General features: G+C 37.2%; 1 protein-coding gene across 1 annotated transcript; it reads right to left on the bottom strand.

Moving 5' to 3' along the window:
• Nucleotides 1–695: 695 nt before the first annotated feature.
• On the bottom strand, nucleotides 696–12781 carry fance (FA complementation group E). Its single transcript, XM_028453335.1, has 10 exons — nucleotides 12402–12781; nucleotides 10846–11413; nucleotides 10264–10308; nucleotides 10079–10135; nucleotides 5621–5764; nucleotides 5415–5538; nucleotides 2753–2828; nucleotides 2586–2652; nucleotides 2352–2477; nucleotides 696–982 (listed from the first exon to the last, which is right to left on the bottom strand). The coding sequence occupies exons 1-10, from the start codon at nucleotides 12605–12607 to the stop codon at nucleotides 878–880; spliced, it is 1518 nt and encodes a 505-aa protein (XP_028309136.1). The 5' UTR covers nucleotides 12608–12781; the 3' UTR covers nucleotides 696–877.
• Between the last annotated feature and the right edge of the window lie 884 nt (nucleotides 12782–13665).

Here is a 13665-nt window from a genome sequence, read left to right as displayed (position 1 = left end):
AGTATTTAACAGTTCAGCTTCGGAATAAAAGTTAACAGTTTTGGAGTCAAATTGAAAGAATTCACAGAAGTTGAGTTTTGTTCAAACCCACACCATGTGTTTTTTTTTTTAGAACACTATTCACCTTATTAGGGACCTTAGGAATAGCATCCAGTTGTGCGTGTCCTTACAGTGATCTCATTAGACTGAATTAAACAATTTTCTTGGAAGATTTAGTCACAGATGTGTTAAATTGTATGCAAAGTAATAATGTCCTCTTTACTAATCAACATGGAATGGTATATATGTTCTAACAATTACAAGACACTGAATCCTCAGTTGCTAGATTAGCACCTTGCATGGCAGCTCTGTCCCATTGGTGTGTGAAGGAGTTTATGTGCTTGATATTGTAAAAGACTTTTGGACTACTTTAGTAATTAAAGCTTCATATAAAACCAATATTTAATAAAGTATCCATCTATATATATTTTATTTTCTATTTTTATGTTAGGAATAATAGTTGAAGACATTAAAGTTATTTATTTTGTAATCAAATCTGTAAATAGATGTCCAAAAATTTAAAATCCTGGAGCAGCTTTTCTACATAGGGGTCAAATTACCACCTACTAATGTAGAAGATCACATCTCTAATGCTGCTGTGTGTTATCTGATTTCACAGCCAAGGTTATAGTTGTAGACAGGAATTTTGAAAACGCTCATAATGAAAACATACAATTTAATCCACTGCACTTTAGAGGAACATAGTTACAGTCAGGCAAAAGAGTTTACAAGATTTACAAAAGATAATGAAAGTCACAGTCAAACTTAAAGACGAAAATATATGTCCTGTCTTGAGTCATATTATGTCACGTGTTTATTTATAGGCGTAGCATGATCATCACGTTGGTCCGATTCGCTTCAGAGCAGCTTGAAGAGACTTTTTCAGGAACGTTTCATTCTGCATCAAACATTTAGATAAAGACTGTTTGTGTTCAGCCGTTACCTGAAACAGAAACAAAACATTGGTATATGGGTCTAGAAAGGCTTAACTAATGGTTAAGTAATGCTTATGAGGAACTCTTATACATTTATTAAGGTTTATGTCAGGTTACTAATGTTACACAATACCTTAATTAAAGAGTAACTAAACCTGAATACATACTGTATGTATTTGGGTATTAAGTAGTGCTGTTTATTGATCCTAGTCCCACTCTGCACATTTTAGTAAAAGTATTTTAATGCTGCGTATTTAGTTGTAAAATGTCAGAGTTACTGGCCTCTAAGGGTTGAACGCCAGCTATTACAAGTTAATTTTGCTATTGGCTGAAACGGATTCTTTAAGATTCCCCTGCGTCATTAACTTTCACTGTTGGCCCCGCCCCTCCTATAAAAGCTGAGAGGAGGGAGGAGGGTTTCCTCCAATCACAGCACACAGTGAACATTGATTGACAGCCTAATCAGAGGGTTCATCAAGCTATGTGTGTATTTACAGACACATCCATGCTATGAGTGTATTCCTGTCTGTCTCTGTGTGTGCGCAGACGTGTGTGTACGTCTTATCGCTGTGTGTGTGAGGTGGTGAGAGAGCAGGGCTGTTTTCCCCTGAGTGATGTCTGTAAGGCTGTGTGTGAGCTTCACTTCGTGATTGTGTGTGCCTGTGGTTGTAGTGACATATCCTATGAACTCGCTATGTGTGTATAATACCGTCTGTCTCTGCGTACGGCGGTGTGGGCGTGTCTTACTGCTACAGCAGTAACGGCCATAATCAAGGCATTTTTTTGAATTTCCCTCCTAGTGGCAGCTCAGCAGAAAGCAGGGATTTAGTTACTCTTTAATGTTAGGTAAGGACATCCTGGTGGTGACATTGACATACACAGTCCAAATAAACACTGCAAGTAAATGATTATGAGGGACATTGCATTTTACTACCATAGTAATAAGTGATGCATCCATAGGATAAATAATTACATTATATAACATTTATTAATGCTTAGTAATGTTTGGATGAGTAAGCATTAATCAACTGCTCATTAATGCGTTAACTGATATGTTAGTTAATGTTAGCTATTATAATTATTTCATTAATTAATTAATAAACTGTTCATAAATGTTACATTACATAACATTTATTAATACTAAATAATATTTGAATTGCCAAGCATTAATTAACTGCTTGTTAATGCATTAACTGGTATGTTAGTTATTGTTAGCTATAATACATTATAATGATTATTCTAACATTATTAAACTGCTAATTCATGTTTAATAATGCTTTAACTAGCATAAATTAAGGGACCCTTATTGTAAAGTGTTACCAAAATGTTTTTAAATGTGCAGAGAGATCACACGTCATTTAAAATAATCAGACTCACATTACTGCTGTATTTGGTGAGCACTGTGAGCACAATTTTTGCAAACTTCACAGACTTTGTGAAGTGGATTTCATGGGTGACGAGTTGGTGAATAAACTGCGAGAACAGTTCTTGGTCCAAGACTGGCTGGAAAAAAAAAACCCGGAAACAGACGACTCAATGTTAGGGACAATGAATATTATGACTAAAGTACTAAAGTAGGAGCCCTTTTCCCATGAAAAACAGTGGGATTACCTTGGACTCCAGTAGGCTGTGGATAACTGAGAGCACTGCCTCACTCCAAACTGTTTTCAAAGTCATCCTAAAAGAAATACATGTGTGGAGGATTGATTCACTAACAATTGTACATTTCTATTTAAGCAGCTTCAGGTGAACACATGGTAAAAGTGTTTTGAACTCACTGAACAACCAGCAGTCTGTAGTGGGAATCCAGACATCCCTCTATGAGCCGGTTCAGCAACTCAGCCTGTGGAGGACCTAAAAACCATTGATGAGGAGGAATTAATCTAAATAAAACAATGAGGAGGAATTAATCTAAATAAAACAATATCGTTTATTTCAACCAAAACAACTAATCTCCCCCTGCTGCTCCGTAAACAATCAACTTTGATGCACCACAGACTGATTCCCACAACTATTTAATTTTAAAAAGGCATTAAAAGCAGCAGTACCGGGGCGGTGTTTAGCTCAGTGGGTAGAGCGCCCGCCCCATGTACAGAGGCTATAGCTCCTCACCTGCAGCGGGTCCAGGTTCGATTCCGGCCTGGGACCCTTTCCTGCGTGTCATTCCCTGCTCTCTCTGACCCCCTTTCCTGTCAAGCAACTGTCATATAAAGGCCACTAGAGCCAAAAAAATCCTTTAAAAAAAAAAAAAAAGCAGCAGTACCAGTCATATTCCATTGGATGGAGACAAAGTTCCTTTGGGCCAGGCAGTCTAAGCTGCCAGAAACTATTGTTATCTTGCATATTCTTTTTTTTCTTCTCTTTTTTTATACTCAACTATCTCTTATGTCATAAAACCTGTTATTTTAATGAGTAAACATGTGTGTTTATTATCTGGTTCACTGATTACTTCAAGTCTCTTAAATTCATCAGACAAAATACCAAAAAAAAAGCCACCAAAATTAAAAAAGAAATCAAAATGTCCTTGTTTTTTAAAGCTGTCACTGCCTTGTATGTGCATTTTCAGTTGTATTTAGCTTATATATCTTATTAAGAACTTTACTGTAACTATGTACCCTGATTTAAAATGTATATGTATCATTACATTACTGCATAATATAATTATAAATTATATATTTTTTTTCTTCTGAAGAACAAAATCATACTTCTCATGCACGAGCAATCACCAACTTTTGTCCAGTCTCATGGTCTCATGCCAGATATCCTCAGCTGCAGAAACAGGCCAATAGTTCTAAAAGTGGTGCTACAACCAGCCTCTAAAGTTCAACATATTTAAAAAATCACAACAAATCAACCATATGTGCTACAGATTTGCAGCCCCAAATACTGTAGACACTTTTGTACAATTGAACCGACAGAAAAAATATGAAGTCCATCACTCTTTTTTCTCCAAAAAACTGTACAACTTATTGAACCTATTTCCTCCCATTATTTCTGCTCAATTGACCCCAAACGTGCTACAGCATATCTTTAGACTGTACTACACAAATTATAAACAGATTTTTGATTAATCAAAAATTGAGCCTAGAGTGCAACAAAATGTCTGACTGTAAACGATAATGTAAACCTATACTTGCAAATTCTTGCTAAATGCATTTTCAATGTTCATCAAAAATGACAAAAACTGTGGAGTCATTGTCGATGTTTGGGGAAAAAAAATAGAATTTTATCTCAAAAACAGAATTTTTGCAGAATTTTAAATTTCACTCTCGTGCTAATAATTTAAGTCAATGCAAAAATGGCATTTTTAAACATCAGATTTTTCACTTATTTGAGCCAGTAAATTATTGCTAAAACAAATTGCCAATATCTCTATGCTGTCTAAATGCAATAAGTATTTTGGGATTTTTGTCCTAATTGAATTTTTGTCAGCAGTTTGAAATCCACCTTTAAACGCTAACAGCTGCTGTCTGGCATACAGGTGACATTTCCATGTACTAATTAGCTCAGTGACATAGAGCAGGGCTGCGTCCGAATAGTCCCTTAGATCTCCTTTCCTATCCACTGTTCCTTAACCCCCGGAAGTGTTGAAGTGGTGGCCGTGATAAAGAGCGTCCAAGTTCTCTTTAAGCGCAGGAAAGGAGGCTCAATACTTCCTTTTTTTATCTCCTTTAGCCTAGGAAACACTGATGCATCCTTTACCAAAGGAGACGAGATAATTCTGACCCAAAATTCCTTGCGCCGACAACATTTAAAGGGAAACACGCACCCGAGCGCTTACAGAAAATCATGACGACCAAGAAGTAACGGAGATTATTTAAGTTACCAATGCAATAATAAGCCTTGAACAACTTTAAGTAATCTAAAACCCATATCTTATTATTATTACAAGAAAAAAAAAGATTAAGTGGAAAAATACAATTTTTATTTTATATCTCTGAAAGTCAATAAATTGAAAAAGTGTCCTATGGACAGTGACACTATTTTATGCGAACATTTCTGTAAATAAGTGTCAACATACCAATGTAAATGAATAAGTATCTCCAATAGTGCTTTCTGTTAACAAAAAATATGGTCTTTCTTACTAGTGACACCATTATAGTGCAATATTCCAGTAAACAATATATTGGTTCCTTCAACAGTGACAACATTTCTGTGAAGACCTTCCTTCACATTTTAGTGAAAAAGGAGAAAAGGTTTTGAAAATAATAAAATTAAAAAAAATAAAAACAATTAAAAAAATTCGATAATTAGCGCGAGCGTATCAATAATCGATCGTGCGAAAAAATTATCGTGATTTATCGCCATATGGAGATATCGTCACACTATTAGTTTCCACATTTTCTTTTGACAAAAACAATGACATTGTGAAACATCAGGACTTTAAAAAGGCACATTTCACTTAAAAAAGTGTTATGTGAAACTGAATCCCATCCTCACCTATGTTCTTCTCCTCCAGCACTGGTCCAATCAGAGTGTGGCACATTGGTCTGGGATAGCGGCCACACACCGATGTTACTGCAGTCACCAAACACCTGGAGGCTGGTTTTGTCAGCAGGAGAACCTTTAAAAAACAAAAACAAAAAAAACATTAACATTCAGCTGGAACCCAACTCTGCATGTTGACTGTATTATCAGTGCTGGACCTTGTGCAGCAGGAGGCTCCTGATGAGGGCGGCTGCAGTGCTGTAGCTGAGGTCAGGAGAGAGAGCCAGGATGCTGCTGCACACCTTAGGCAGGGTGTGTTCAGGAATGTCTGATAAACACAGTATCCTGCAGAACTCTTCCACCTAAAGACAAGATGTTTAAAGTAGAGACGGGCAACTTTTATCACAGCACGGCCACAAAAAAGTGACTGTCTGATCTGAGGACCACATCATCAACAATCATGTCAGCATTTAGAATAATGACCAATTTGAGCATTAACAGAGGAAGGAACATTGTTTGTTCTGTTTTTTGTGTAGTTTTGTTGTTGTTTTCAGTCATTTTGTGTTTTTCTATATACTTTTTTTGTATATGTATCTGTTATTTGGGGAATTTCTCCTGATATTTTGTGTATTTTATAAATAATTGTGTTTTTGTTATTTCTTGTGTGTTATGTTTCCATTTTCTTTGTTTTTCAGAATGTTTGTTGTTAATCTGTGCACAATTTGCGTAATTGTGTGCATCTTTGAAGTCATTTTGTATGTCTATTGTATATATGTATATATAGCATGTGTGTTTAGGTAGTTATTTTGTGTGTCTGATGTCCCTTTTAATGTTTTATGAGTCTGTTTTGTGTAGCTTTGGAAAGTTAATTGTGCTTTTTTCTGTTGTTGCTTTGTGTATTTTTGTTGACATTCTGTGCATTTCGCTGTCATCTTTGGGCTTGGTATTACTTCCAATTTCTTGAATTACAATCTATGTTGGATTTGTCTTGGGGGCTGCACAGAATCAGCCCGAGGGCCGCATGTGGCCCCCAGGCAGCCAGTTGCCCATGTCTGGTTTAAAGGCACAGAAGAAAGAAAACTTCCAACACTGCTGGTTAGAGTGAATGTCCGGAAATCTCATGTTTTAAAAAAAAACACTAAACCATCACTGACCCTAATATAAACCAGTGACTCTATAAATTTTTTCGGTATACAGTACCCCACTTTGAACGAAAGTGAACTTTCAAGCCCCACCTGAGCCCCTTGCCCCCCAAATAATCCTGACAAATAACACATTTTCAAATCTATTGAACTAACGGGGAAAAATGTACGTCACATTTCATAATAAATCAAAAACTAAATTAATCACCTGCATAAAAACAACTAATGTATTTTTGCACTTTAGTTCTAAAGCAGTCTAATAATTGAAGATTTCCTCCTGTTTGTCGTGCCACACCTGTCATACCTCCATTCCCCACCGGGGGGGGGGGGGGGGGGGGGCGCATCACACACTTTGAGAAGCACTGCCTTAAACTAACCAGAAGCAGTTAAAATGAAAAAAGTTTTGATTTAGGGAACTTTTGTTCACTGAGAAGGGTGTAATTGTAAAAAAAAAAAAAAAATGTAGAAATACGTCAAAAGAATGTTAACATTAGAATATTTTGGAGTAAAATTTCACGGCAGGGATGTGTGTACACTTTTAAATCTTTTTTCTTCTTCCAAGAACGAGACATAAGCCAAAAGAAACAGCCAGGGTTGGGGTCAGTTATAATTGTGTAATTAATGAATTACACAAAAATCTGTTCCTGTTGTAATCATAATTGAATTTGTAATTGAGTTCAGACAATTGACTTTGTAATTGACCTTTGGCAAAACCCCGCCCACAAACAGTCAGTCCAATCATACCTGCGAGCAACTGTTACTATGTAAACAAGGTCCGACATGCTCAGTGCAGGCACAATGGGGAAGCAGTGTGCTGCTCATCGCTTGTGTCGGAGACCACCAGGTACCCCAAGAGTTTGGCCGGGGGAGTCGTGTTCTTTCTGTTCCCAAAGCCAAAAACACAACTGAAGCGATGTCTACAATGAACAATACAACTACAAAAATGTCACAGGGAAGTGTGTATGTCAGTATGTGTGCTTGTGTTGTATGTGAGATGTGTATGTTTTTAACGTTATCTCATGTGTATGGTCAGCAAAATTAAAATAACGCTTGATTTGTAAGGTGACATAACTATATATTCCCATACCAGGTATGAAGGGGGAGGCGGCGACAATGACAAGTATACAGTTATTAGCAACTATCATATTACAATATTACTATCAATTAGGGGTGGGAGAAGAAAAAAAATCGATTCTTAGATGCATCGAGATTCGGAGGTGGACGATTCTGAATCGATTCTTTAATTTCCAGTAATCGAAAATCAAAATTTTAGAGGCCGTTTAAAAGGCAGCGGAACTGTGGCGTGCAGCGCATTTTCAGAGGGACACTTTAAAGACAGCACCACAACAAGGAAGCATGGACGTGCGGGTGTTAAAACCAGCGCCGTGCAGCTTAAAATCTGATATTTCTTTAATATCCGCGGTGGAAGTGAACATGACAGGAGCCACGCTGTATGCAAGCTCTGTTACACTAAAATGAAGTACTTTGGGAACACAACGAACATGAGAAGCTCTATAGCACGCGTTCACCTGGAGAAGGAGGCGAAGTCGGCTGATGCTGTGGCTAAAAGTTCCTCTGCTAACCAGAGAACAATCAAACAAGTCACAACAAAGCTTCCACCCTCTTCGGAAAAGATAAAGTGGATTAACAAGTCAATTGCAACATTTATTGCTAAGGATTTACATCCTTACTCGGTTGAGGAAAACCAGGGCTTTCATGCGCTGCTGCATACTTGGAGCCGAGATATACCATCCCTTCTTCACGTTACTTTACTGATACACGGCCATCCTGAAGCTTTACAACCAACCAAAACAGAAGTCATAGCATCGCTGCAGAAGGCGGGTAGGATAGCAGTGACATGTGATGCGTGGACATCTTATAACTGCGCACTTTATCTCTAATGACTGGAAGCTAATGTCATGTCATTTTTTTTTTTTTTCAGTTCACATACTTTTTCCATTAGTGTAATAAAGGCTAATGAATGGTAATGTATCTCTTTTTTTAACTACATACAATATATATTTTTATACAGTGCGTGGACACAGTGAATACAACAGATATTTTGTGAATAAAACATGGATCAAAATACATTAATAATCGATTTAGAATCGAATCGAAGCTCCTTGAATCGTAATCGAATCGAATCGTGAGGTGCCTAAAGATTCCCACCCCTACTATCAATATTTCAGTCGACATCCTCCTGAAGCAAACAAGTCTCCCAATCTATATTAACAGGCTTTGCTACCACTTAGCAGCATTATTAGCTGCTATCTTATTAGCCTTGGGTCAGCTGTAGGTTCAGCTAGCTAGCTAATGTATCAGTTTGTTTTATTAAGATCCCCATTAGCTTTGGTAACGCTCTTATAGCTTAAGGAGGATACGAACAATATAATATAAGAAAACTTACCCAGCAGTTTAGAAGCATGACTGGTCAGGTATGTTTTTGCTTTGATAGTTGTAATGTCCACTTTGTTATTTATTTTAATATTTTGAATATAAATGTATCCCTCCACAGCATATTGTAACCCCTTTTGCCTGGATCTGAAGGATATCAGCCATTACAGACAAGACCAACTCAGGAAGTTGACGGACATTGCAAAAGTATATAAGGGGGGCGGGGCTTTTGTGAAAGGCCAATTGTAGTTAAAGTGGATATTCTATAAAAACTGTTAATTAAAATTTAATTAAACGCAAACCTCTGGAATCATGTTACAGTTCTAAGGCTTGCACACATGTTAATTATTAAAATGTGTTTTATATCAAGTTTTCCCACTATCTGTCACTTCTCTTCAGGGTAATTTCACTATTCTTAAAAAAACTGAAATTAAGGCGTATACTGATATATGCCATCCATCCGCTTGTTCCTGTTTATCAGGGTCGCGAGGGTCTGCCGGTGCCTATCACGACCACTCACATTCACTCCTACGAGCAATTTAGAGACTCCAATCAACCGAACAGTACATTTTTGGATTGTGGGGGGAAGCCGGAATACCCAGAGGAAACCCACGCAGCACGGGGAGAACATGTAAACTCCACACAGAAAGGACCCAATTGTCCATCTCAGGGCTTGAACCAGGACCTTTTTGCTGTGAGGCGGCTGTGCTAACCACTAAGCAGCAAGGTAACCAAGAGATAAAAAACAAATTGGATGATAGATAATACTTTTTAATTTATTTTACAATTGATTTAAGACGGGTCAGACTGACCCGTTGTCATAAGAGATGCTAACAGAAAGCTTAAATTCTATGGGGATATTCAATAAACGCTCTGTATTAGTCGATTTAATTTGAACTTTAGCAATTGAGAACGTAATTGTAATTGACTTTCAGGGGAAAAATAATAATTGCATGACAAAAAACACTTAAAACTCACTGAACTAAACAGCTTTAACCAACCCACTGCAGACTTGAACCCAACTTGTCTTTGGTTAACTGTTTTTTTTTTAAAGGGGAAAATCACTTTTAAGTCATATTAATTTAGAAAGTAAAGTCAGTTTTTTTTTTTGGATCACTGCTGAACATTTTGAGTACATACTTGTTGGAGGTCGCAGTCGTTCAGCACTCTGAACACATCTGTAAAGCTCTGCTCCCACTAAATACAGAAAACACACACACACACACACACACACACACACACACACACACACACACACACACACACACCAAGTGTCACTATTTGTGTGTGTGCTATCCAAACTAGAGAACAGATATGAATCTCACCTCTGCCTGACTGTCCAGCAAGTCTTTGATTTGAAGAGCAGAGGCCTGAAAAAAGTACAACTTTTAATTTGTCACTATTGAAAAGATGCTTCTTTTGGCCAATGTGAAAAACAGCTAGGGCTGGCCAATACATCAAGATATATCGAGTTTTCTATTTTGGTGATATAGAAAATTACAATATTGCCTATATCAATATATATATATTTATAGCTTATTTTGAATTAAAATAGATTTCCGAGTGCATCCTAACCCAGACCTTTCCCTAAACAAGCCACACTACGGAACTCACTCACACCTGCTGTCCATTAAAGGAGGAAACAGACTAAACTGGCACATATTGTGCAGTTGTTTGTTAATAAATGTGCCTGTGTGGCATTTAGCATCAGCAAATTTAACCAAGAATTGTCTTTCTGGACAGACTTTATTTAAAATTAAATGATAGAGATTTATATTGTATATTGACATTTTGAGAAAAAATATTTGGTCCATATCGCCCAGCCCTAGTTTGGATATTATGCACTACTTGATTGTCATTTCTTATGATATTACACAGATTATTATAAGATCAAACAAATGTTGTACCTTTATGTGATCGGGCAGACTGTTTCTCAGACTGTCAGATTTTGCCGTTTCTGCTACAGCATCTATTTCTAATCGTTCAGGTGTCTTGTTGTTCATGATTTGCTTGTGTTGAACGACATGTTGGTTTACACTGACATCCAACTTCATCCTTTTACTCTGTTGTCCCATTTGGTCACCGCCCGCATCCAAAGCATTCCCACTGCTTTTCCTCTTCCTCTGTGAGCCCAGCTCTGCTGTGTCAGCATCACTCTGAGGTTTATATGCCTTTATCTCACCACCGAAACACTTTGTCCACCCACTGGTTTGATCAGGATTAACTAAACGCTTGGAGAGCTCCTGTAGTCTGAGGCTGGTAGCTTTGCTGTACAGAGGCTCCTCATAATGGCAGCGCAGGTTTCGTTTGAGCTGGGAACTCATAGCAGTGATCCAGGGGTTGGGGTTAGAGTCCTGATGGAGGCACTTGAGCAAACGGAGGAGTCTGTCCTCAGGAAGAGCCGGGGACACCAGATGAAGGAAGGACAGCAGGTTTTGTTTGAATAAAGCTGGAAACAGGCAAACTAGAGGTTTACTGGAGGGAAGAAAAAAATTAAAATCAACATTATTTTTATACACGTCAACACTCTTTTAGCATGTTGTTGTTTTTTGTCATTAAAACAGAACATGCATCTCATTTGTAAATAAAGAAAATGCAATATTGCTGTTATTTAACATTAGCACATCATTTAAATAACTAATTGACAAGCCAAAGTAAAGCACAGCCGCAGCAGTATAAAGACAAGAAACTATTTTATATTTTATTTATTTTATTTAGTGCAATGTGTTTTATATATATATATATTGTTAAGTTATGATCTATGTGATTGATAAAAATAGACACATTTTGTGCACATCAAAGGTCATCCCTGTTCAGCATAAAGCTGCAATTCCATTCTTCCCATTAAAATGACACTAAAGGACACAATAAGTTATTGTTTGAGAAAAAAAATAGACATAAAAAAAAATAAAATAAATTTAAAAAAAAAAAACACACACACACCCACAACAGATAAAACTAACTGAAAAGAAATCATTTTTAAAAAAGGAAAAAAACAAAAACAACCTCAATAACATTATTCAAAATTCGGAATTGAAGATAACTTATGCACCTTCTGGAACAAAATTAATAAATAAATAAGTAGATGAGAATATTCTCTCTCATGTGCCAAAACAAACAAAAAACAAACATTTCAATACAACTTTAAAATATAATATTGTATTTGATTCATTTTGTCCGTAGGTGCTATTGGTACGGTTACCGAAGTACACGTACGTCGCGGTTTAGGGTTAGGATTGACTAAAACTAACCCTAAACCTATCACCAAACGACCTAAACTGACCAATGACTGACCTATCACGTGACCTAAACTGACCGGTCACGTGACCTTGACTAAACTGGCCAAATAGGGGCGCTGCGTACGGACAGAATGTCAGTATATTGATACGACAACCGTACGGATAGCAACCGCCATTCGTCTACCCGAGTTCACTAATAAACCGATGAGTCGTTGGTTACTCACACAGTGAGTGGTTCTCCTCCGTCCTCCTCCTGCTGTGGTTGTTTGAGCTCATCTCTGCTCAAAGCGTCTATGAAGTCACACAGAATGTTCTGGTTTGTCCGCTGTAGTTTATAAAGGACTGTGTTGGCTCTGTGAGCCCCGGACACTCCAGACATCAGAGCCCGGGCCAACAGCCTCTTCTGCCCGTCAAAACTACTCAGCAACATGAGCCTCCCAAACAGAGCTCAGAATAAAAGCAGTTCTGACCACATTTAATTAACTTCACCTGGAGCTGCTGAGGAGACGATAGAAGTTCAACCATAGATATTTATATTATAGATATTTACGAGCACACCACTTCTTCTGGTTTGTGCTGCCGTTAGATCAGCTTTGAGCGCATTACCGCCACCTACCGACCTAAAGTGTGCAACAGGTTCATCTAAAAAGATGGCTCCCAACTATGGAGTTAGATTTGTCTATTAATCAACAAAAAAAATCTCCATTAAAATTTTTTTTTAGCCAAGTTTACGTCAATCAAAAATAAATGTTTTCAAAGTAAAATGTGTTCAAATGCCAAAAAAATAAATACCCAAATTATTGCTCTGAATTATTTTTCATTTTTTTAATTGAAGTAAACAATTTTTTATTGAAAAGTTGTTTGTTTTTTTAATTGAATAAAAGTCACAAACCTACCTCCATACCCAACCTCTTTTGGATCATGACCCCATTATATCAAAAATTTCACTCTGGAATTATTTTTTGATTATATTTTGGATTACAAATGCATATAGAATACAGTTAAAATTGTGTTTTACATTTAAAAAATATATTTTTCAAATTAGTATTTTTATTTACCAGTTAGATATTTCACACGACTCCATTTAATTTCTAGGTGACCCCACATTAAAAACACAAATATTAAGAGCCCTGCCCCATCCATCAGGAAAGAAAGGCAGCCTTCCCAAAACAGCTGCCAACATAGTACGGACTTTGCGATGGGTCAGAAAGCTGCCAGCTCCAATCAGCAGCATGCCTACCACCATAAATCCAATTATGTATTTGTCTTCCACATCCTCAATGAAAAAATTTGGACAGACACACGACCCTCCCCTTATCCCAGGAGTCAAGCACGTATCCAGCCAGATATGTTGTGTTCGGACAGGCAGGCTCACCTCTGCCCGTTCTTTTTGTCTTAGGCCAATTGCATTGAGAGACCAACTGATCAATTCCATATTAATCAAGGATGTATACATCTTGCTTTTAGTTTAGCTTTGACAAAATGCCA

Source organism: Gouania willdenowi, chromosome 7 (genome assembly GCF_900634775.1).
Source record: "Gouania willdenowi chromosome 7, fGouWil2.1, whole genome shotgun sequence".
Lineage (NCBI taxonomy): Eukaryota > Metazoa > Chordata > Actinopteri > Blenniiformes > Gobiesocidae > Gouania > Gouania willdenowi.
This window is presented reverse-complemented; position numbering and strand designations above follow the sequence as displayed.

Excerpts from the sequence above, each read along its gene's own strand:
- fance (XM_028453335.1), bottom strand. The coding sequence starts at position 12,607 with ATGTTGCTGAGTAGTTTTGACGGGCAGAAGAGGCTGTTGGCCCGGGCT. Across the intron at positions 11,414-12,401 it reads GGAGGAGAACCACTCACTGT|TAAACCTCTAGTTTGCCTGT; the intron begins GTGAGTAACCAA and ends TCTTCCCTCCAG. Across the intron at positions 10,309-10,845 it reads GTCTGCCCGATCACATAAAG|GCCTCTGCTCTTCAAATCAA; the intron begins GTACAACATTTG and ends TACTTTTTTCAG.